General features: G+C 40.1%; 1 protein-coding gene across 7 annotated transcripts in view; it reads right to left on the reverse strand.

Moving 5' to 3' along the window:
* The window catches only part of MYCBP2 (MYC binding protein 2), a 477,832-nt gene that overhangs the window by 255,091 nt on the left and 199,421 nt on the right, over positions 1-23,320 (reverse strand). For all 7 annotated transcript variants that reach the window (XM_067563270.1, XM_067563273.1, XM_067563271.1 and 4 more), the window contains 6 exons: positions 21,559-21,650; positions 13,526-13,660; positions 13,358-13,441; positions 5,559-5,655; positions 2,794-2,986; positions 1,808-2,082 (listed from right to left, as the gene is read on the reverse strand). In XM_067563270.1, the coding sequence (XP_067419371.1) occupies positions 1,808-2,082; positions 2,794-2,986; positions 5,559-5,655; positions 13,358-13,441; positions 13,526-13,660; positions 21,559-21,650 (876 nt within the window). The remainder of the gene's footprint in view (positions 1-1,807; positions 2,083-2,793; positions 2,987-5,558; positions 5,656-13,357; positions 13,442-13,525; positions 13,661-21,558; positions 21,651-23,320) is intronic.

The raw sequence follows: 23,320 nt of genomic DNA on the forward strand, positions 1-23,320 counted from the left end.
AAAACCTCAATTTACTATAATCTATTAAAATAAATAATGCGCTACATCAATAAGCTCCCCAACTTTTAGTGAGTAAAAAGGTGCTGCTTTTTTAATTATATACAAAATTGGGTGAGTGGGGGATGTTTCTAACTTCTGAGGTAAATTCAAGCTTTATGGACATGTCACAATGACATGTACCTCATTTAGTATCTATATTAGTTTGAATGTTTAGAATATAGAGCAAATGCTGGTATTTACATTTTCCCAAATATAATTACTTTCAGTTTCTATTGTGCAGAAAAGCTTTCACTTTAATTACTTTTGGTTTCAGTTTAGCTTGCTGGTACAGAGAATATTTCCTGTCTATGGCCTAATTCAGGAAAACTTGTTTTCCACTTCCAGTCTCTGAATAAAATACAGGTGGCAGGATGAGATCTGCCAATTCTAAAAACTTGAAGGATATGGGGCCAGATTTTCAAAGGTGTTTAGGTACTAGACATGCAGGTAGGTGCTTTTGAAAATTACACCAAGAACCTAAGCAGTTTAGGTGCCTAGCTCCTTGTGAAGGAGTGTATAAACCCTGCACCAATAATAAAAGGGTTAAAAAGTGACTATGGGCACAGGCCAGAAGGGCAGGGCCAGCCTATCAATCATGTCAAGGGTGGAGTAACGGCTGAAAAGCAGGAATTTTCCAGACAGTTGCTAGACAGCTCTGGGAGAGAGCATACCATGGTTCTACAGCTCCCAAGAGAGTCTCCTGGAAGGTCAATCAGTGATTCATTCCCCCCACCCCCACCCCATGCCAACAAGGAGACGACAGACTCTGGTACAACGGGAAGGTAGGATAGGTTCAGTGAGCCTCAAGACAAGCCGTTAGGATCGCTACCTTCTACCTCTTCAGCATTAGGGAGTCTGAGACAATACAAAAGGGACTAGGAGAGTAGGAGCCAGAAGCCCCACCCCTTTAAACACAGTTGAACTATTTGATTCAATTTTGCATTACAGAAACTCCTGTTTAAGTGGACGGGGGCACCTATGGATTTTTCAGTGTCCAGACAGTAGGAGGCTCCCCACCAGCAGTCCAAGAACTGTGACATTCCCATTTATTTCAATGAGAGGTAGTCACCTAAAGAACTCCCATTGAAATGGAATGGGAGTTAGACACTTCTGAAAATCCCTCTAGATGCATATCTACATCTTTAGGTACCTAAATACATATGAAAATACAGTCCATAGTGACCAGAAAATCTGCCAATTCACTAACTTCAGTTAGTACTTTGTTTATTAAAGATTTAAAAGCAAAGCATGATACTTATTTTTGTTTATGTATCCAGCACATTTATTTTAACTAATAAAAAACATTTTAAATGCTGTTTTGTGCATTTTCAACTAAATATTTCCATCCAAAGACATATCCCACAAAAAACAAATACCAGATAAAAAATTATCTGATAAAAAATTTATCCTACAGTATTTTCCAAAACGTCGTGTCCAAAAGGTTTTCTATAAAAGCCTTAAGAATTTGTTTGTCTTCCTCCTTTTCTATTACTCCTTCTTTCTGAGACTATACTTAGGATGTCAGTTTCAATTCATAAGGTAAGTGCCACCCAGAATATTCTACCTTAGATCATAAGATAGCAGTTATAGGATTTATAATATATTTATAAAAGTGAATAGCACAACTCAAACTGTAAAAGTAGGATAAAAATTAATCTAACTAAAAAAAGTGAAAAAGAAAGCAGAATAGAAATCTATTTCTTAAATCTTATAACGCAGAACACAGCATTGTAAGAACTACTGTTCAGTGATGTTATTTAGTGTATACCTGATCTAAACAATTCAGCAAGTCGCACAGGCAAGCCCATTGTAGAGCCGGTGTTGGACAGAAAGAGTGAAAGCAGGCTGTGAAAGTATTATGACATTCTTGAAGAACAGCTTCTAGAAGACTCAGGGGCTGACTGAGATATCCTTGGGGGTCATTGTCCAACTTCACCATACAGTGATCAACTCCTTCAGACAGAATTTTTCTCAGCAGTGTTCTTGTTTTCCCAATGCAGTCTGCTAACTTGCTAGTTTCCTCTACAACAGCCTTAGCAGTAGCTAGAAGGTGACAAGAAGCAGTACATTAAATTTAGAATTAACAAAATACCTGTGTATATTCTTGTATATTAAATTGCAAATTATACACAGTAGTTAAACACAGAAGTTATACAGAAAGTTAAAAACATATTACTTTTGCATATATTAACAAGGGAAAATTTAAAAACAGTTCAGTAATTGTACACAGCAACACAAAGAAGGACAAAGCAAAATTAAGCAATGTTAAATATATGAAGTGGTAAGAAATTGAATATATTTAGTCCTAGATCCTAATGAAACAAAATGAGGATATATAGACTCTACTAAATTTTAATAAAGATGCACTTAAATTGCAGGTGTGAAAACAGAAAACACATTTGCTTTCAAATTTTAATTGATGATGTTTATTAGCAAAGCAAATACTATGCACAGAAACTGGATAATGAACCACAGCGTAGTCCTGAAGAGACAGCTGTCTACTTCAACATCCAAATGAATTTCAACATAATTAGCAGTTGTATCTTCAGTTAGGAACAATTGATAGTGCAAAAGTTTCCTATTTCTGAATGCATCAATCTCTTCAATTGCTCCAGTAAAAGTATTTCAGACTGAGAAGAAGCTGCTAAAAATCAATTTTTTAAAAATTAGTTTATTACTCAACTTATCGCCATACTGTATGTTATCTGCCTCCTAATAAATATGAATCACATACATTAGAACAAAAAATATTACCTGACATCGGGTATATCTCACACGTGTAGACCCTCAGCAACCTAAGACAACAAGTGCCCACAAAACGCAACCTCTCTAGATCGAGAAGGGTAGCTGTATACTGGAATCCTTTCAATCCCCGAAGTTCTTCAACTCCTAGCACTAAGGTTGTCCAACTCCAATGAAGAATGCTCAACAATGACTCAAAGCATTCCTATTTCAGGATAAGAAGGATATGGAAGACAAATTTAGGTCAAAAAGAGAAGAAAGTCAAGTTCAAATTTCTAAAGAAGATTTAAAAACTAAGAGCACCTATTTCCATCTGTACTACAAAAATCTCTTATATCAATATATATACATATACATTCACATTAAACCTTACTAACAATGTTAACAGAGTACTTTTAATTTGAGGATGAGAAAAGAAAGAAACTGGAAGGCAAATTCACTATTATAATACAGATACACCTCCTATCAGCCTGCACTGTATATAACAATGTCTTGTGAGTGGAAACTGAAAACTGAAGAAAGCGTCTCTATCATACATAAAATGTTCAGGTGATCAACATAGCTACTAGCGCTAATTAATTTATAATAATTAAAATACGCTTTCAAAATTGTTTAGATGTTGATTCAGTACCATGGACAATTTTTTAAATATACTTATTTTCAACAGAGCGCATCCTTGCCTTAATGAAATAGTCTACAACTACACATGCCTGGCATTGTCAAGGTCAAAGATCACAAGCTAATCAGGTTTCAAACTAGGAACACTTAAGAGCTGGGGGGAGAGAGGATTTTTTTTTTTAATTTAAATAAAAATAGCCTAAGCATGCCTTGCCTTCAACAGAAAAGCAAAGGGATGTCCCCATCCCAAATAGTTTACAATTCAGGTTAAGAAATGATACGGGAAGGGATAAACATTGTCAAGGTAAGGAAGGAGGAGGAGGACAAGATGAACACCCAATAAAAATCATGTGACTGCTTTTGGTTAATAAGCAGATATCTTGAAGTATACACAGGTTTGATGAAAAGTAATTGTTAGTTTGTTTTAATGATATTATTATTAAAAAAAGGCAACTAGGGTTTGCCAGACACATGGAAAGTTTTAAGGAGAAACTTGAAGGAGGACAGCAGATAACAGACTGGGTAATTAAAAAAAGAGTCCCAAACACAGATGGCCACATAAAAGCGCACATGAAATAATTAGCTGGTGAATGTTACAGGGTGGGCCACTGCCAAATTGCCCTTTTTAGCCAGGGGTGGGTCTACGACACCCTGCCTCATGTTCTCCTCATTCAGGCTCCTCAATAAATCCCATAAAGGCTTCTGTCCAATAACAATTCCTGTTCTTAAGGTCTGGTTTATTAACATAAAATAACTCAAAATAAAGTCTCTTCAGCCCCAGTCTGACAGTGGGCACAACCCCTCTTCCCTAAGGTCTGTCTTCCTTCCAGAGTTCAAACAAACAGTCTTCTGCTTCAGTTGCAACCTGAGGACAGTACCTTTTCATAATGATCTGGCTTCCTGCTTGCCTAGTACTTTTTGCCTGGAGTTCAATCTTCTCTGTCTTCTCCAATGCCTCCTTCCCCACTAGTGTCTTTCCCCTGCTGAACTAGGGCCCTGAAGGAGCCTTCTTACTCTCTGCAGTGCCTGTAAGCATCTGCCAATCCCAACCTTCAGTCTCTCCTCTCTTTGGGCCCCCTCCTTTTCTACCCCAGGACTGATCTGGGTCATCTGCCCTCCTCATTCTCCCCTCTAGGGAGGAGAGTTGGTTATGGCAAAGATGGGGCTGGGCCATCTCCCCTTAAAGGGGACAGCCACCATATAACAGTGAAAAAAATTAAGATGTGGAAATGTACTTCCGGAGGCAGTACCTTTCAGAAGATTATTAATTGCCAAGTGCTGACCATATGCTTGGTGCTGTATAAGACAAGATGTAAGTTCATGTGATGAAACTGAAAGCTAAAACCAATCACCATTTACAACCAGTAAAGATCCCATGGCATTTTTTGTAAGAGAAGAAATGAAATGGCCACATTCCAACTCACAAACATTTTGTTTACGTAAGGCTCTCCTTGGAATTTCAATTGTTCTTTAGTCTGTCTTAAACTGTTCAGCTGTGTTGGTATGTATTGTTCAACAGATGGGGTCTTGGCACTCCACAGGTGGCTGCATTTCAGTGTCCCTATACATATTCCTCACCTCACAGAGTGTTATGAGGCTTAAAATAATACTTTGAGATCCACAAATGATGTGTGCTCTGGATGTTCAAAGTAATGCAATTTATCCAGGAGAAAAATGAATTTCACCAATAACTACTTAGGAATCAGCAATATTCTGAAGGCAGCACAATACAATAGAAAGTAGTAGGTGCTTCAAAACTGCATGGAATCATTAATAACTTATTACCTGGTAAAGACAATGATTTGTGATATTATCAATACATATACACACTTAAACATCAAAAGTGAAGGCAATTTTCCAAACTACTTTACTCATTAAAAAGTAAAAGAATATTGCAACAAATATGCAGTTATTCAATCTGATCAACCACAATGATAACCAAATCTTATTTGGGCATGAGTTTGCATTTGAACTTTGATGGAGATGTGAAATATTTACATTTAATTCACTAATACATGTAGCTTCCTTTCAATGTATGTGATTTTTTTTTAAATTGTAGCTGAAAATATAGTGAAATTACAAATTTTTTCCTTGAAATTTTTTAGATTTTGCAAGCAGAAAAGAATACATAGAAAATGAAGACTGTAACTGATACTCACAACTGAGACAGTTCTTGCAAATGACCTCTTTAAAATGTGCACAGGCTCACTGGTTTGCTGTTTTCCTTTTGATGCATTGCCATCACTTGTTGGAAGCCTGAAAGCAGAAGTTAAAAACTGAGATAAGAAACCCTGATTATGTTTTTAAGTATGTTTTGTTTTAATATACTGGTTAGCAATGATGCAGCGGAGGACAGCCTAATAGGATTACCTAGAAATGTTTACTTTACTTCATTTCTAAGTAACGATTCATCTTCAATCCCTTTCCTCCTAAATTGATTGTCAAACACTGTGATTTGTACACAAATGACTGATGTCATTGTGGCAATTAGGGACTAAGATGAGACTACAGAACTCTTGTGATTTATGATTTAACTCACATCTCAAGTTAATACATTAACTCACAGTACCTCTTTATATGGCATATTTTTGGAGAACACCACAGTCATGTCCTACTTGTAAATTAGTATTCTCATAGGAATATATCTGCCAATTTGGATTCTGGACTAATGGGAAGGAGGCCTGTCCTTCAAGCAAATACTGATGAGTTTTTCTGTTTTCATTATTGAAGAGTTGTTCTGCTGGGCTTGAGAACACAGAAAAATACAGGACATGACATGGTCTCAGGAGAAACTTCCAAAGATCTGCTTAATTCAGGATCTTTTTGTTGTGAAACAGAATTAAGATAAAGAAACACAGGGAACTATGGATTGACAGATACGCTCCTATGAGAACCAAATTTAAGGTAGAACAATGTTGTCCCGTTCTCCAGCAGAGTGCATTTGATAACCCAGATTCAAGACTACGAGACACAGCCCCACAGTATGGTCACACAAAAGAAGCAACAGGACAAACACGGAGAAAGAGAAATTATGAATTTGGAAAGAAGTACCACCCGCAGGCCATTGTGTCTCAAGGCTGCAGACTTGGATATCCAGATGGTAATCCCTAATAAAGGTGAAATAGTCAGAATTAGGTAGCAGGCTTGCAGAATTTTGATTCTGAGCTGCCTGCAAATTCATTATTCAACAAGATGAAAAAATTCAAACAAACATCTAAACTGTCAACACAGAGGCCCTAAACACATTGTTTTAGCCTCTGAACAGGTCATCTAGATTATTGGTTCATGGAAGGAAGCCCTGCTTGACAGAAAATTCTCTGATTCTCTGTGGAATAAAGAAAGTAGAGCTTTTTTGGATTGAGGCACAATGATGTTAAGGCTACATCTTGGCTGAAGTGAAAAGGGAACCTGGAGAAAATGAGAAGATTGTGAAGGCTATTACACTAAAGTGAGACTTCACGTTGGAAAGTAAGCCTTGTCCTGGGATTTAAGATTAGAAAGGGTCTTTAAGAAATGGAAAATGAGGGTGAATCATGAGAGGACCCTGTCTCCCAGCAAACCCCAAAGTGAAGACCTGTCTGTTAATTTCAGTGACCTAAAGACCCTTCCCTTAAGCTGGCAAGCACTGTTTTGCAGGATATTTGGAGAAAATTAAATTCTTTGCACAAGTGGGGAAAAAAAGCATTTTATCATTAATTCATATACAGTAACAGGTTTGCATCAGAAAGCCCAGTGCAGCCCATCCAAGGAGAATGATAGTTTCACTTGTAGGATGGAGAATGGCTTCTTGGTCAAGATGGGCAAAATTAGAACCAACATGGGGTAGTCCTGCATGCAGTTCCTGGAAACACAAGGAGTCATAGAAGGATGAGGCGTATATATAAAACATCAACTTCCCATGACTGACTGGAAAACAGGAGCAGAACTTCTGAAGTTTTTGACAGGAGGAAAAGGTAAAGAAATGCCTTTCAGAAGTAAGCAACATTTCCTCATGGTATTTCATGGCTCATCCAGTCTACAGAAGTGTTTTTAGCCCATACTATTTAGCTGAATCTAAGTTATGGGATTCTACACGGAAAATTATTTACAATGGCATTGGCTCTTGAGTGAAATGCTCTTAACTTTCACTCCCTCCACGACCATGCTGGTAATTTACAGCTCTCCTGTTGTCTAAACTCTGTCAAGATGGACTTGATAAGAAAGCAAGGGAAAAATGGTAAATTTAAAGCTCAATCGCTTTAGGCTCTAAAAGGCTGATATAATGGTGTCATCTAAGGTCACCTGTCCTCATAGGATGTGTTCAGCATGTGGGATCCCCAGCAGGAAAGCAATTCTTGAGGTACTGGAGTTCCTAGTTGTATATGACTACACAACCTATACTTTGGACCTGTGCCCTTCTTACTGCAGAAGAGTGGGGTCCCACTGTTGGTTTAGCTTGTCAACTCCTCCTGTGTAGAGGGCAGATTGCCAGTTTCCCTTTAAGAAGCTATTGTACAATCTTTACTCAAGAAACCAAACCCTGGACACTGACAATCAGCCAACTATTGGTCAGCATCAAATCTATTTCTGGCTAAAATTACTATACTGAAACAACAGTATCTTGCTGCCTCCAAATTCCATGACCTTTGGTGTGAGTAGGGAGGGATTACTCATATAGTTCTAACATTTGTCTGGCAAATATTGGCTGACACAAAAAAATGTACTTGAGTCTAAAGACACTGAGCCCTTACCACAACACATCATTAAAAAGCTTGATGATGCATATACTACCACTACTAGAGGAATTTCATACATAGTGGTATGCCCAGTCTCCAACATTCAAGTTCTGGGATCAGTTTCTCCAGGTTATGCAGGTACTACTTCTAAATGTCTGTGCAGAGCAAGAGGGTGATTGGAAACTTCACCTATATCCAACATGACATATTGCCATACTTTACAGCAAACAAGCCCAACTACGCCAGGTGAATATCAACCTACATTCCTGATGTGGTAAATCTCCCTGAAGTAGTACACAGTGCCTTTGAATCTGGGGAATTTGATGTGCATCAGACTCCTGGGTTCTTTCAGTGGAATTTGGAGTTATTTAGGAACAGAGAAAACTGTCAAAGACACAAAAGGTCAGCAGTGGGATTGTAGGACTGGCAAGAAAGAAGTCAGCATTTGTCAGATGGACCTTCACAGACGTGTCCTGAGTGAATATGCAAAAATATGAAAGAACTGGCCTAAAAAGAAGTAATGAAAACAAAATCCAAAAACAAGACCTTGTTTCTGCATTGAAGAGGGATGAAAACCATGTCACAGCTTTTATTAATAATGTCAATATGACAAACCCATTTTATCCTGTATCAGATCCAGCAGTTCTTAATAACATATCTACTGGACAGTATGTAACATCAGATGTACAAGTGGCTCTACTGAAAACAGCAGATGTTGCTAAAGAACAAATGGAGAGATTTGTGAAAGATGCATTTGATTCTGATGGGACACATGGCTTCTTCAACCCAGTCAAGAAATCTGGCATAAAAACATTTGCTGACATGGCAAAGATGACAAAATTTAAGTCCGACAAGGAGGAACAATCACAACAGCTATCCGTTCAGAACTTGTTTCCCACCGAGCCCTATCCTTAACAAGATTCAGAGATGATATTTCAAAGGCACCTGTTCTTAGCCACCCAACAGGACCTCTGCCTCCACGCTGATGGAACAATGACAAGAACAGACAAAGCTGAATGTGGGCATTAGGTGGAAGCTTTCAAGCTGAAAGAATCCATAACCTAAGAACATGCAACAAAGAAACCACATGTGCAGAGATGCCATGACTGTCACACAAATGATGGCTGGAGACAAATTCCACACATTTGATTAATGTGAGTACTCCTGAGTACTTAAGGCAGGTCCTAAAAGGATTTAACAAAGCTAATTCTGTACTTGACGTCTGACTGATATGACAACAATAACTCTGTGAAAAGTGCAGAAAGAAAACACCAGACAGGATCTAAAATTGGATGGATGAAATACCAGGTAATTGATGGATGCCCTATGCCTCCACTGAAAAAGTTTCTAAATGTGGCACCCAACAAGCAGTCACTTCTAAAATTCCTCTGTGAATATATGGTTCACAATGCACCTGAGAGTGCAGAAGCACAGCCAACACAAACACTCCTTCTTGCTGGAGGTTTTTCCAATGGGGAAGTAGCAAAGTCCATCACCAGTAGAGATGCTGATGGAGCCCAAGACTTGCACACCACTCAAGAGGTAGTGGACACAAGAATACTTCTGCATGCCGTATGTGCCAGTATGGCTTTTGAGTCTCTTGGTGTCAAAGAACTATAGTAATGAGGTCAGATGGTACAGATGTTTTGGTCCTTGCTGTTTACTACTTTCAAAAAATGGCACACACCAATACTGTGGATTGAAATAGGCACCATTACCAGCACAACTGACAAGTGTCACTTCATCCCTGTGCCTGCAATGTGTAATGCATTCACTCCTGACTTCTGCAACATACTTTTCGTTGTACACACATTAACAGGATGTGACTCTGTGTTATCCCTATTTGGCACTGGGAAAAATCTGTGTTTAATGTCAAAATAAAGGGAGCTTACCACTTCAGAGAACTTGCCAAATTGGGAGAGAGTGACGCACAAGACAATTTCTGTGGCAAGAAAGCTGGTAGCAGTGCTCTATGACCACAGCAATTAAGAAAAGGAGACCCATAGAGACCTGAATTGATTGCACATCAAACTAGCCATTAAAAAGAACAAGTCACTGGCCAAACTCTCCCCAGATGAGGACAGTTTTGAAGAGCATATCAAAAGAGCATGTCGGCAAACAAAGATTTGGAGGTCTTTGTGCATAGGTAAACCAGATATTGGATCACCATTGCAAAATGGATAGAAAAATGTGGATGATGAACCACTTCCTGTATTCTTCAAAAGCCCAATGGTATTTTAGCTTCAAGATTGCCTTTGTGCCTGGACCATTGAGGTCGCTGTACAATCAATTGTGTCTGTAGGCATAACAATCCGCCCTGCACAGAACTGTGTACATGCCAAGACAATGAAGACTCTGATAACTCATGCATTATCAACAGAGAACACAATGATGAACAGGATGATAATGATATTGACTAGAAATGTCACCAGTGCTATTACATTTCAATGATAACTATACAAATTTATTATTAGGTTTCATTTTACCCTTTAAATTGTTGTTGTGATGCTTTGAGGTCACAAAGAAATCCAATTTTACATCTTGTAACAACACATGGTCATAAAACTAACAGAAAAGAACGCAAATATTTCAAAGTGGACATTTTAATATGTTATGCTCTTGTTGTTTATCCCCATTTCTACGGTAACGGCTCCACTTGATATTTCCACATCACACCTCACCCTAAGATATAAATAGTTTTCAAATGATACACGTGTAGATAGGGTACATTATGTCGACCAAATTGGTGGTGTATGCCACTCACCTATATTACTGTACTTTTAAAAGAAGTTGCTTCAAAAGTGCGTAAGCGCCTGGATAGGTGCTTTTTTATTGCTGTGTTATAAAGCAAAATATAAAATTAGCTGACATTGGAAATATAATTGTCAATTTTACTCTCTTGAAATAGCCTATAGGTAATCCATCTGAATCTGAAAAGATCTCTTGAAATTGAGCTGGAAATTTCATCCTGTGGCTTTGGGCCTTGATATTTTGATGTTGTTTTAAACTTCTCAGACACCCCCAACCAAAAAAAAAAAAAAAAAAAAGGTAGCTCAATGTGTTTGAGCTTTGCCTTCCACTTTTTGGCTCAGAAGAGAGAATATGTGAAATTGGGGGAAAAGTTTACTGAATGAATAATGAAGAGGGAAAAAGCTGGAAAAAAGATGCAAGCCTTCTGAAAAAGGAGACAAGAAGGAAAATGACAGGATACAAAAGTTCTCCTGGATAGTGATTTCACGTAATGGAACATTTCATGTCACATTTCAAAAGTTTCTTACTGGAGTAAGAAAATGTGGACAGAAGTAGACTGAGGACTCTGAGAAGACTCAAAATAAGATGGAAGGGAGATATGGAGGCCCTTCAGTTTGAGAAAGGGGTCATGGAGACGTTCAAAGCCAGGTGAAACAGAGGTAAACCATATTCTTTCTTACTGGAATTCTTTGAAACCCTTCTCCACGGTTATGACAGTCATCACAAGTTGGGAGAACCCTTTTGTGATTTGGCCTCCAGATGCAAGGTGCTTGGGGTTTGATCTGCTCTGTACCCATGGACTACCAGAACCTGGGACAAAGCAGGTCAAAAGGGCTGGGCGTGGAAACAGAAAGCCCAAAATGATGTGATTAGGAAATGGAGAAAATATAATATGGGGAACAATTAAAAGAATATTCTATCAACAAAAGAGTGATCAGTGCTGCCTCAATATCTTTTTAAAAGTTGACAGCCCTTCCCAGTACTGTGGAATCCAGACTGGAAGCTGACCTGAGAGAATATTACTAAGAATAAGAATATTACTAAGAAAGTTCAACAAATGGAAAATTCTCTTTTGCAGAGGACATTACACAGTATAGCTGATGAGGCTAATTAAAATGGTCTTTATTTCAGCGATATTTTTGTGATTTGCTAGTTTTAAAGGAACTAACTGAACATATACGTAAATTTAATTTACCTGTAAAATGTAAAGGTAATTCATTTGACATTTTCAGACAACAAGCCACACTGATTCCAATCAAAGTAAAACAGTAGGCAAGATTCACACAACTACAAGAACCCTAAGGCTATGTCTACACTACAGTTTATGTTGGCATAATTTATGTCACTCAGGAGTGTGAATAAACCACCCAAATAAGCAACGTTAAGCGCTCACGTGCACGGCATCTGCCGTACATGGAGATGATTTTATCATGATGATGGGAGAGTTCTCTCCCTTCTGCATAAAGCGTCTTCACCAGACACGCTGCAGCAGTGCATCTGAGTTGGTACAACTGCACTTCTGCATGTGTAAACATGCCCTAAGCAAGATTTTTGCAGCCCATATTTCATTTTTTTATCCTCACCACACTTTAAGGTATCTATTCACTCACACCAAGGAAATCCCCAAATGACACTCTGACCTTAGGTAACACTGTTGTATGTGCAAAAGGAAAAGCAATAGTCCATAAACTTCCTAATTAAGCCGTACTATCGGTCATGCATATTTATTCTTTGTTTTGTGGTAGCACTTAGAGGCACCAGTCTGAAAGACACTGAAAAAATCTAGAGTGATTTACTGTTTGTGAAAGTGGCTCGGACTTTAATGATAACTCTGTTGTTTACTAGCCATGGAACGTGTGCCAAGAAATGCAGAGATCTCAGAAGAAAAGTAAGTTTTATGATTGGGCCCTAAAATATTTACAACTGAAGCTCCATGAACCACAGAACAAAATGGTGATAAAATGCAGTAGCTGCTGTTTTCCCAGATGCTTTAAACCCATCTATATGCCAATTACAATACAAAAATAGACAGTCAAGGTCTGTGTAAGCACCATTTGGGTATTTTCTCTAAGCAGCACTGAGTATGAAATTCTGTATGGTAGTTTTTGAGAAATAGCCTACAGTGATAAGCTTCTCAAATCATTTAAGATCTTCAGTCTGTCACAAAAATGAAGTATTTTAGGGGAAAAGACCAACATTCACAAAACTAGCAGATAACCTAAGCATGAAATATAACAAACCTTTATTTTAATATGAAATCTCAATACTTAATGCATCATGACCTTTTAAAACCAGATGGAAATAACTTCCAATATGACGTATACGTCCTTTATATCTTTTCAGCTGTAACTGATTTTCCCCACAAGTTTTCAAACATCAGTTTTCTAATCCAGTAAAATGGTCCTATCATACACTGTAGGGTTATCTTTATAGCACTTCTGTTTACAAAAAACAATTCCACAACCTGACCCAAAAACAGATGAAAATATTACCTGTATAGTAACTGAGGGATCTGTCCTGCGTTTACATCTGTACCATTATTTGATTTCTTGGAACTCTTAAACTGGAAAACAATGCTGAAAGAAAAACACAACTTTGATTCAAGTAACATTAGAGGCTTTTGTTTCATACAAATATATAAGATAGACAAAAATAATTACCCATCATCTGTTGTAATAGAGGCCTGTCCATGAGATCCACAATCACTGCTAGGGCCTGACACTCGTGCCCAGGCTACATACCACCAGCCAGCTTGCAAGAGAACTGGTTCATCAAACATCATTGCATATTTTTCTCTGATAGAAGCAAAGTTTAAAATGTTTTAATTAATTTGCAAGTTAAATTATGTGAAATTCCACGATCAACTTTAAAAAAGAAAATCCAAGTGAACCAGAAGAACTATGACAATATGAAATACCTACCTATTTCCACTCAACTCTACACTTCTTTACATTGTGTTGGTGGTGTGTTGTTTTGTTTGTTTTAGAAAGCCAGGACATCCAGTGATTCAATAAATTTAACTTGGAATTGTATTTAAAACAGAGCAGATGTCCTGAAAATCAGCTACAGCTTTCAAATACTGGCTAGGCTAATGAATGAAGCTAATTTAACAAAATATAGAATATTAATATTATTTGCAGTAATGCATAGTAAATAAATTCGTTAGCGCACATTCTTACTATAACTTTACAGAATTTCAGGTGAACTGGTTGTTTTATAAAGAATTTCAGGGTATCACAAATTCTAAGGAATATGTGAATATAAATATATTCACATGAAAAAAAATAAGAAAAATATATGACACGGTGCCAAGATACACAAATGCAGAATATACAGAAAATATGTATAAGTAAAACCCTGGTCCCATTGAATTATGATGATGGGATTAATAGTCATTGAATACAGTTGACTTCAATGGGACCAGGATTTTCCCAATAATGAATTAATTTTTTTTAAAAAAAAGCATTTTCTAGTATTTATGGTTGTAAAAATAGCTTTAGAAATGGGAACTGAAATGAAGCCCTGGTCCTGTGCCAAGTGCTAAGAGAGAAGCTGTTACAAATTTGAGCCTGTAAGAGGACCTTTTCTCACTCTACATCAGTTCAGAGGTGAGTGAGTGAAGAATCACTTGCAATGACTCCTGCTAAATCCTCTGAACTCCTGATTCCTCCTCGATTCCCCCTACCTAATATAGTGACTAAGATGATCAGCAGTTTCTCCAGGCTTCCCACTCTTCTGGATCAAGACCTGGTTCTTTCTCATCTCCTGGCTGGCTGAAGCCAGGCCCAGAGTATTACTGTTCTAAAGTTGCTGACTGCACTCACCCAGTTCTGGCAATCCACTCTCTAGGTACAGAGAGAACAGAAGGTATTTGACTCCTTATCTGTCTTTCAGGGAAAGGTTCGAATACTCCAGCAACTTCTGTGGCCCATCACTAGATAAAAGGAGAGGGACAAAAACCCCAGTCCCTCCACAACCAAGGGGATACAATGTAGCAAATGAAGCTGAGGTGAGACACCTACTGTCAAAGGTAGAACTGACTGAAGAAAGAAATGAAGGGGCAATCATGTACCATGAGATGGCCCAACAATGGGCAAGGTGTTGAGATAGCTACACAACTTTAAAGAGACGACTATATGGGAACAGATTTAATTAAGCTGTGAAGAGAACTGATGAATTGGGTGAGGAGAAAGAAGGAAAAGGAAAACCAAACTGATAAATCTGATGGTGTTATTAGTGAGTGAATGAAGTTATGACTGAGTTGGGAATATTTTAGAATCAGTTCATGACTTGATGATTGAGCAGGGATTCTATAAAGACTGAGTGGGTTGAAAAATGAATGGGTGTAAGCCAGAGAACATGTGACTTAGTCCTGGGGGTATGAAGCACTGAATGAATGGATGGGAGGGTGATGTAGTTGTCTGGTGTGCATGCGAAACAGATGTGAAGTACGCCTATCTTCAAGAGAGGAGGGTATCAGTGAGTGACAAAAATGGAGGTTATTTATCTGTAACTGGAAGTTCTTTGAGACGTGTGGTCTCTATCTGTATACCACACGTAGGTACTGTGATATAGCAAGGGCAGAGTGCAGCAATTGTTGCGAGATGCATCCACAAAGAGCTAATAGAGAAACGACAAGAGATAATCTAAAACAGATATCAGCAAAGTCTGAGGAAAACTAATTATTCTGTGCCCAGGTAGAGAAACATTTCCATTTAGCTCCATAGCAGCTCCTGGTTGAATCTTTCCTTCTTTGAATAAGAATGATTTGGACAGCCATTGAGCAAGAGCATTCTAGATATGATGCCCAATCAAACACCAAGCCAGGAGGCGAACTGGGTCTAGACTGGGATGTCTGATTTTGCTGCCTTCTTGAAAAGGGATGGATCCTGATAGGTGGATGAATTGACATTCTCAGAATGTCTGGGAACCAAAACTGCCTGGGCCAACTGGGTACTAGAATAACAATGCTGGCCTTGTCTTGATGGACCTTTCTCAAGACCTGTGGTAGCAGGGGAATGGGCAGTAAGGCATATCTGAATTGGTCTGTTGTCCATGACAGCAAGAGAACCTTTCCCGGGAGTTGTGGCTCATAGCTCCTCTGTAGTAATACAAAGACAGTTTCTTCTCTGTTTGGGGTGCGAAGAGATCCTGTTGAGGTGCTCCCCACTGACTGAATATCTCACTTAGAACTGAGCTGTGTATTTCCCACCCGTGGTCTGCAGAAAAGTGTCTGCTTAGGTTGTCTGCTACAGAATTTTGAATACTTGGAAGGTATGGGGCTTGTTTAGTGATGTGGTTTCTGATGCACCAATTCCAAAGCCTGATTTTTCTATGCAGAGGGGAAGGGATCTTGCTCCATGTTGCTTGTTAATATAAAAAAACATGTTGACTTTGTCTGACATTACTTGGACACTGAGACTGAATGAGTGGGAGAAAAGCCCTGCATACCAGGCAGACTTCACTCAGTTCCAGCAAGTTGATATGCAGTCTGGCCTCCCATGGAGTCAGGTACCTTGAACAGTGTAATTGTTCAGGTGAGCATCCAAATCCCACAGAGATGTGTCCATTACTATGTTAGCATTGGGGTGGGAGCGCTGAAGGGATGCCTACTCTCACTTGATCCGGATTTGACCGTGAGGTAAAAGAGGCACTGACCTTGGTGGGAACAGTCATCCTGGTGTTCACGTGGTCCTTCTAGTGAGTAGACAGATAGAAGACAGGCCTGTAGGCATCATAGATGAAGCCTGGTGAATGGAGTCACAAGCACATGAGATAATGTGACTCAAGAGAAAGGCACATAGGCCATAGTATTTGGACTGCGAGTAATCCGTGCTATTAGATTTCTCATTAAAACAGAAATCTTTCTGTGGGGAGGAAAGCTCCTGCTGAAATTAAATCCAGTATGCTCTAGAAGAAAAAACAGACTTTTCTTTGTTCACACAGACACCCAGGGCTGCTAGCAGATGGAGCGGGTATAAAGTCACTGATCTGTCCTCATGGCTGGAACAACCTACTAGGAGTCAATTGTCCAATTAGAGGGAATCTGTGTAACTTTGATATCTCAGTTGGGCTGCTACCACAGAGAAAACTTTAGTAAATACTCTGGGCACTGCTGCCAATCCAAAAGGAAGGGTCTGAAGTGGAAGTGTTCCTGACCTACCATGAATTAAAGGAAGTGTCTGTGAAACAGATGACTATCTGCATGAGCAGAGGTGTCCTTCATGGTCAAAAGCCGTGTGGAGTGTGGATTATCGATATTAGTGTAACCATCCTGAATTTTAATTTTTGAATTACACTGAGTTTACAAAGGTCCAGAATGGGTTTCAGTCCCCTCTCTTTTTGAGGGATTAAGAAATTAGGGGAATAAAAGCCTCTCTCTTGATATTAAGGTGGCACTCACTCTATTGCCCCTCATTGGAAGAAGGGGGTCTGCCTCCTGTTGAAGACTCTCTTCATGAGAGTGGTCCCTGAAAAGGGGTCGGGAAGGGAATTTGTGGGGAAAGGAGGGAGAGAAATTCAATGGAATAAACTTGATAGATAATTTCTAAACCCCAACTGTCTGTCATGATTAGAGTCCCAACTGTGGGTGAAAAGTGAGAGAGAGCCCCCAAAAGATAAGGGGGGTAGAAGTGGGTGACATCAATGATGGTCGGTAGTTCTTAACAGAAGCATCAAAAGGAGCAGATGGCTGAGATTTGGGCAGACCTTGTGGCAGCAGAGAGAGTTGAAAATCGAGGCCTCTGGGCTCTCTGTCATTTATGTGGAGGCTCAACTAGACAGTAATGAAAGAAGGCAGCCTTGGTTTATATACCTGCCTGTGGTTTTTCTCTTCAGAGCTGGGGTGTAAATTCTCAGGGATTGGAATCTCTCAACAAGTATAGGGCCTCATCCATTTTTTTCATTAAACAAATTGACTCCCTGTCTGCTATTCCGGACCTCCAATGGGAACCCTGAGGAGCGAAACCAAGACTTGCACTTCATAACAATGCCAATGGCTATGCTTCTAGATGCTCTGTCTGCTGCATCCATAGCAGCTTGTAAGGATGTTTTGCCACTAGTTTGGCTTCCTCGATGAAGGATTGAAATTGAGCTCAGTCTTTAGGGGAAGTTTGTCTTTAAAATCCACCAGCCTGGAATAAATGAAAATTGTATTTCGCTAACTTTGAGGCCTCAAAGTAAGTGATACGGAATTGTAGGCTTGCAGAGGAAAAAAAGCCCTTTTCCCAAAAGGTCCAACCTCTTTGAGCCCTTATTACGTAGGGTGGTCTTCTAGTGTTGTAACCTTTGAATCTTCATGGCTGCTTGTACCATCGAGGAGGTGGGCAATGGATGGGAGAAAATAAATTTGGCTCCCTTCTCAAGGACAAAATCCTGTCTCTCAGCCCCTCTAGATATGAAGGTGCAAAGAAAATAGGGTATGCCAGACCACTCTGGCTGATTCCATGATAGCTTCAGTAATAGGAAGCACCACTTTCCCAGGACCTATAAGCTGTAGAGTATCCAAAAGTTAGAGTTGGGGGTCCTGGACTTTCTCCCATGGAATCTCAAGTTCACTGGTTATGCTCTGCAGCAGCTCCTGCTATTGTCTATGAGCATCTGGTGGAGACAGTGATGATAGAGTAACTGCTTCATCCAGAAACAGTGAAATTCCAAGCAATACCTGAGGATATGGATCAAAATTCTCCATCCTGTACTCTGACAGATGCTGAGTAGGTGAGATGTGGCAAGACTCAAAGGTGGATCCAGAGCATCTGACATATGGGTCCCATGGGTGCCAGTAGGCCAATGGAGGGGTCAATCGGCTCAGGGGGATACCATAGCATCAGGTACCAGCAGTCCCCAGGAAAAGCATAATTGCAAGGAGGGAGTCTGGATCTCCTCAACTGTGTCAGGTCCTGCGCTCATATGGTATGTCTACACAGCAACTAAACACCTTCTGATGGTCCATGCCAGCCAACTTGAGCTTGAGGGGTTTGGGCGGTGGGGTTGTTTTATTGCTGTGTACACTTCTGGGCTCAGACTTCCAGAGCCTGGGCTGTAGGACCCCACGAGGTGGGAGGGTCCCAGAGCTCAGGCTCTACCCCGAGCCTGGAAGTCTACACAGCAATGAAACAGCCCCATAGCCCAAGTCCCATGAGCCCAAGTCAGGTGGTATGAACCAGCCACAGGTTTTTCTTTGTAGTGTAGACCTATTCTTAGATGGAGCCAGCAGATGTCGGTCCTCATGCTTAGGAGTTGGAGCCATCAATGTAACTGACTAATCCTTTCAGAGATCCCATGTACTTAGGATCCATGAGCGAAGGTTCACCCAACCTGGATGGGATCAAGGAGAGATGTCTTCTTTTATTAACAGATCTGGACAGGGATCTGTCCTTGTGATCATGAGAGTGCACCCTACTCTCCTCTTACTTGATGAATATAATGTAATTTTATATATCTTTTAGGCAATCTCATGATCTTGGTTTGATCCCATTAGTTCCCAGTGACTGTTTTATTTTGTATTTTAAATGGGATAGGGGTTGTTTTAATTAAGTACTTCATGAACCCAAGCACAAGTTATAGGAAAGAATCTTGTCTACATTCAAAAAGTTCATGAAAGGCCAAAGCAGCTGCAAATGAACTTTAAGAGAAGTTGTTTTTCATTCACACAGACAGATAACTAAGGCAGTCAAAGCAGTTTTTTGGAGAGCACCTTCTATTTGCAATTATATGTCCTCCTGCTTATACATCCCTTTTCAGTACAATTTCTGATCAAAAGACGACTGACCATATCACTAGGTAACTGGGCAATCCAGACAAAGGTAAAGATGAGCTTTTTGGAAGGTGTATTGTGTATTGTTACATAAATGTGTCATTCTTAGTTCTTTAACATATGTGTAGATTCATCCCCTCCCCTTCCTTCCCTAGTCAAAGTCTCCCAATTCCATCCATATTGACATTTCAGTGAAGAATGCTTCCTCTTTCCCTCCCTCCCTCCCAAAATGGGCCAAAGCACAACACAACGTCCTTTCCTTTGGTAATCATAATATTAAGTCAGTTCTGAAAAATATACCAATACATTTGGACTTACAGGAAATATATGCAAAAAAGTGCCCTTCTGCTACAGCTCTCTCAAATGTGTTCTTTATCCTCCTTTATGGAGGGGATGGTATGATGGGACAGCCTAGTTCGGCAACTGACTGATCTGGTGGTAGATATGCCAATGGCCTGTGAAGGGATGTTAGATGAGGTGGGTTATTACAGATAATTCTTTCTTGGGAGTCTGGCTGGTGAGTCTTGCCCACATGCTCAGGGTTTAACTGATCACCATAGTTGGGGTCAGGAAGGAATTTTCCCCCAGGGCAGATTAGCCAAGGCTCTGGGGGGTTTTCACTTTCCTCTGTAGCATGGGGCATGGCTCACTTGCTGGTGGATTCGCTATACCTTAAAGTCTTTAAACCATGATTTGAGGATTTTAATAACTCAGTCATAGGTTAGAGGTTTATTACAGGAGTGGGTGGGTGAGGTTCTATGACCTGAATTGTGCAGGAGGTCAGACTAGGTGATCATGTTGGTCTCTTCTGACCTTAGAGTCTATAATCAAATAGATACAAAATTTAATGTCTACATTCCCACCAAAGAACAAAAGGAAATGTGTTGGGCTGGGAAGGGGAAGGCTTTCACTTTCTCATTTGATATCTCAGTCTCCTTACAATACCTGAAGTGGTATTTTTTGTCTCTTTTGTTGCTCTTTTCACTTTACCTCTTTTTGTTGGTTGACTATAATAAATGCAGCACTACACATTACAGCAGTGGTTCCCAACCCATGCCCACGGGGGCTTTCAAAATGGTCTGCCGCTCCTATCCCATTGGCTGCAGAAGGGAGCCATTGCCTAAAGACTCAGGCAGAGCACATTGGCATGAGGCTACAAGACCAGTGCAGGCTCCTTGCTGCAGCCAAGCGGACAGGAGATCAATGCTCTCTTCCCCTTGGCTGTAGCAGGGTGAACGGCAAAGCTCTCTGCCTGGGTCCCTACGTGCTGAGGTCTCTGCTGGAACCAGAGGGAGGGGAGCAATAACCTCCCATGCCCTTGGCAGTGGCTGCAGAAGGGATACACTGCCTAGGGACCCAGGTGGAGCAGACAGAGCTGCAGGACGCATGTGATTTCCCTGCTGCAGCCTAGTGGATGGAAAATTAGCTCTCCCCTCCCCCTGGCTGTAGCAGAGAGCACAAAGTGCTTCACCTGGGTCCCTAGAGGGTGGGGTCCCTGCTGGAGCCGGAGGAAGGGGAACATTGATCTCCCATCCCCCTGGCTGCAGAAGGGAGCCAATGCCAAGGACCCAGGTAGAGCGCACAGGGCTACAGGACACGTGCCGTTTGCCTGCTGCAGCCAGGGGGACAGGAGATCAGTGAGGAAGGAGGCAGCCTCCTCCCTGAACTCCTTCCATCTGGCTGCTGGGTGGGGGTGGAGGAAGAGGGGAGCTGGCAGAGACTGGTGGCCTTTCAGGGTTGTAAAAATGGTGTTATCTGTGGCTCTCGAGCAAAAAAGGTTGGGAACCACTGCATTAGAGAGTCTAACACCACAGATTACTTCGCCATACCTTCAAAATATTACTTCAGCATACCTTCAAAATATGTTTAAAATGCCTACCAAAACAAAACTAGCAAAGCAGTAAGCTTCTTTGAAGAAAAATAAATAAAATGATTTACCTAGCAGCACAATCATATGCCAAGACATCAGTTTCAGCAAGAAGGTCCCCATCAGTCTCATGATCTCCCCCATCTGGACCCAATTCAAACAACTGCAAAAAATAAAGTAAAATATTTCTCCTTCTATACAAATTTCATTCTACCATTCTCATTTGCTTGTCATTGTTTCTTTCTTCTCTCTACTGGAAACACTAATGAACTGGATACTACTATTAGTAAATGTAAAAAAAGAACGGTTACCTTACAGTAACTGTAGTTTGAGTATGAGTGTGTGGATCCCACTCTAAGTGACTGGCAATCAATTTCTCATCTAGAAGGTAGGATTGAGGAGTCTTATCTGACACTAACTGATGACTGTAACACTGCCTTTCCAAATCTGGCTTCTAATCTTGTGGTCAAATCAAGAGCATAGTGTTTAATGGAAGTGACAGAATTACTCCAAAGCAACTGCCTTGCAGATGGACAGGTATGGGGATATTTCTGAAACATGCAGAAGAAGCAGCCTGAGCTCTCACTGAACAAACCATCCTGTTTGGTGGAAGGAATATGTCATCTATGTGACAGATTCATATGTGGGGTAATGCATTTAGATATTCTCTAGGAGGAGATGGCTTAACTCTTTAGCAGTGCTACTTAGACCAAAAAAAGATGAGACCGCGTAAAGGACTTTGTTCAATTAGGAAATATAACAAGGGCCTACAAACAGCTGAAGTACGGCCTTTTTTCTCTTCTGGACAAAAATGGGATTTTGGAAAGAAATCTTTAGATTAATTGCTTGATTTAAATTGAAACGTAAAATAACTTTGGGAATAAATCTAGAATGATTTCTCATTCTAGGTCTCAACACCACCTTTTTGATGAAAAGAGAATTTGCCTTGTTTAGCCATGGAGTTCATGGACACATCCGCCTGATGTAATAACCACTAAAAAGGCTATTTTGAGAGTAAAGTAGTTAAGATAATATTCAGAGAGGAGGTTTCAAATGTAGGCACCTGAGACCTGCAAGGATAATGTTGAGATCTCAAGAGAGACTGGTGGTTTGTGTGATTCCACCCTTTAAAAAATTTAGAAACAGTAAGGTGGGAGAACACTGAGCAAGATAGTACAGGAATATGGCATACTGAGATTGTTGCAAGAGCTACTCTGATTGAACTGATGGAGAATTTTAGCTGCAGAACGTAGACAAGAATCTTGGGGAATCAAAAGGACAAGGTCATCATGAGATGTCCAGATAGTTCTCCTTCTCAAAGTGAAAAAAGACTGGCTAAGAGGATTTCTCATACTTGTAATGAATAGCTTCTGTTAGTAACCCTTAACCAGCCAACATCCAGGCTATTTATTATATGCAATGATTGGGTCTGGATATGCATTCTATCTCCAGCTCTGAAAGGTTATGTTTGAACAGTCCTGAAGTGATACAAGGGCAAATAGTTGACATCTGGAGAAAATATTAGCCAGAATTGTCTCCGCCAATGAGGAGTTATCAGGATCACCGTTGCTGCACCTTCTCTTATTGTCCCTATCACCCTACTTATTAAGGGCATCAATAGAAATGCACACAAGACTTCAACAGGATGGAATGAGAAATGCATCTTGCATGGATCCTGGGGTCAGGCACCCACAGAGCCACAGGCAAAACTTTGCATTCTCTTTGAAGGTAAATAATTCCGTGATGATATTCTCCACTGTTAAAACATCAGTGAGAGGATGGAGCTTTTCACAGACTATTCATGATTGGTGACACATCCACTGATGAGAGAGA

Source organism: Emydura macquarii, unplaced genomic scaffold, assembly GCF_026122565.2.
Source record: "Emydura macquarii macquarii isolate MOO-44397 ecotype Brisbane River unplaced genomic scaffold, CSIRO-AGI_Emac_v2 contig_2473, whole genome shotgun sequence".
Classification (NCBI taxonomy): Eukaryota; Metazoa; Chordata; order Testudines; family Chelidae; genus Emydura; species Emydura macquarii.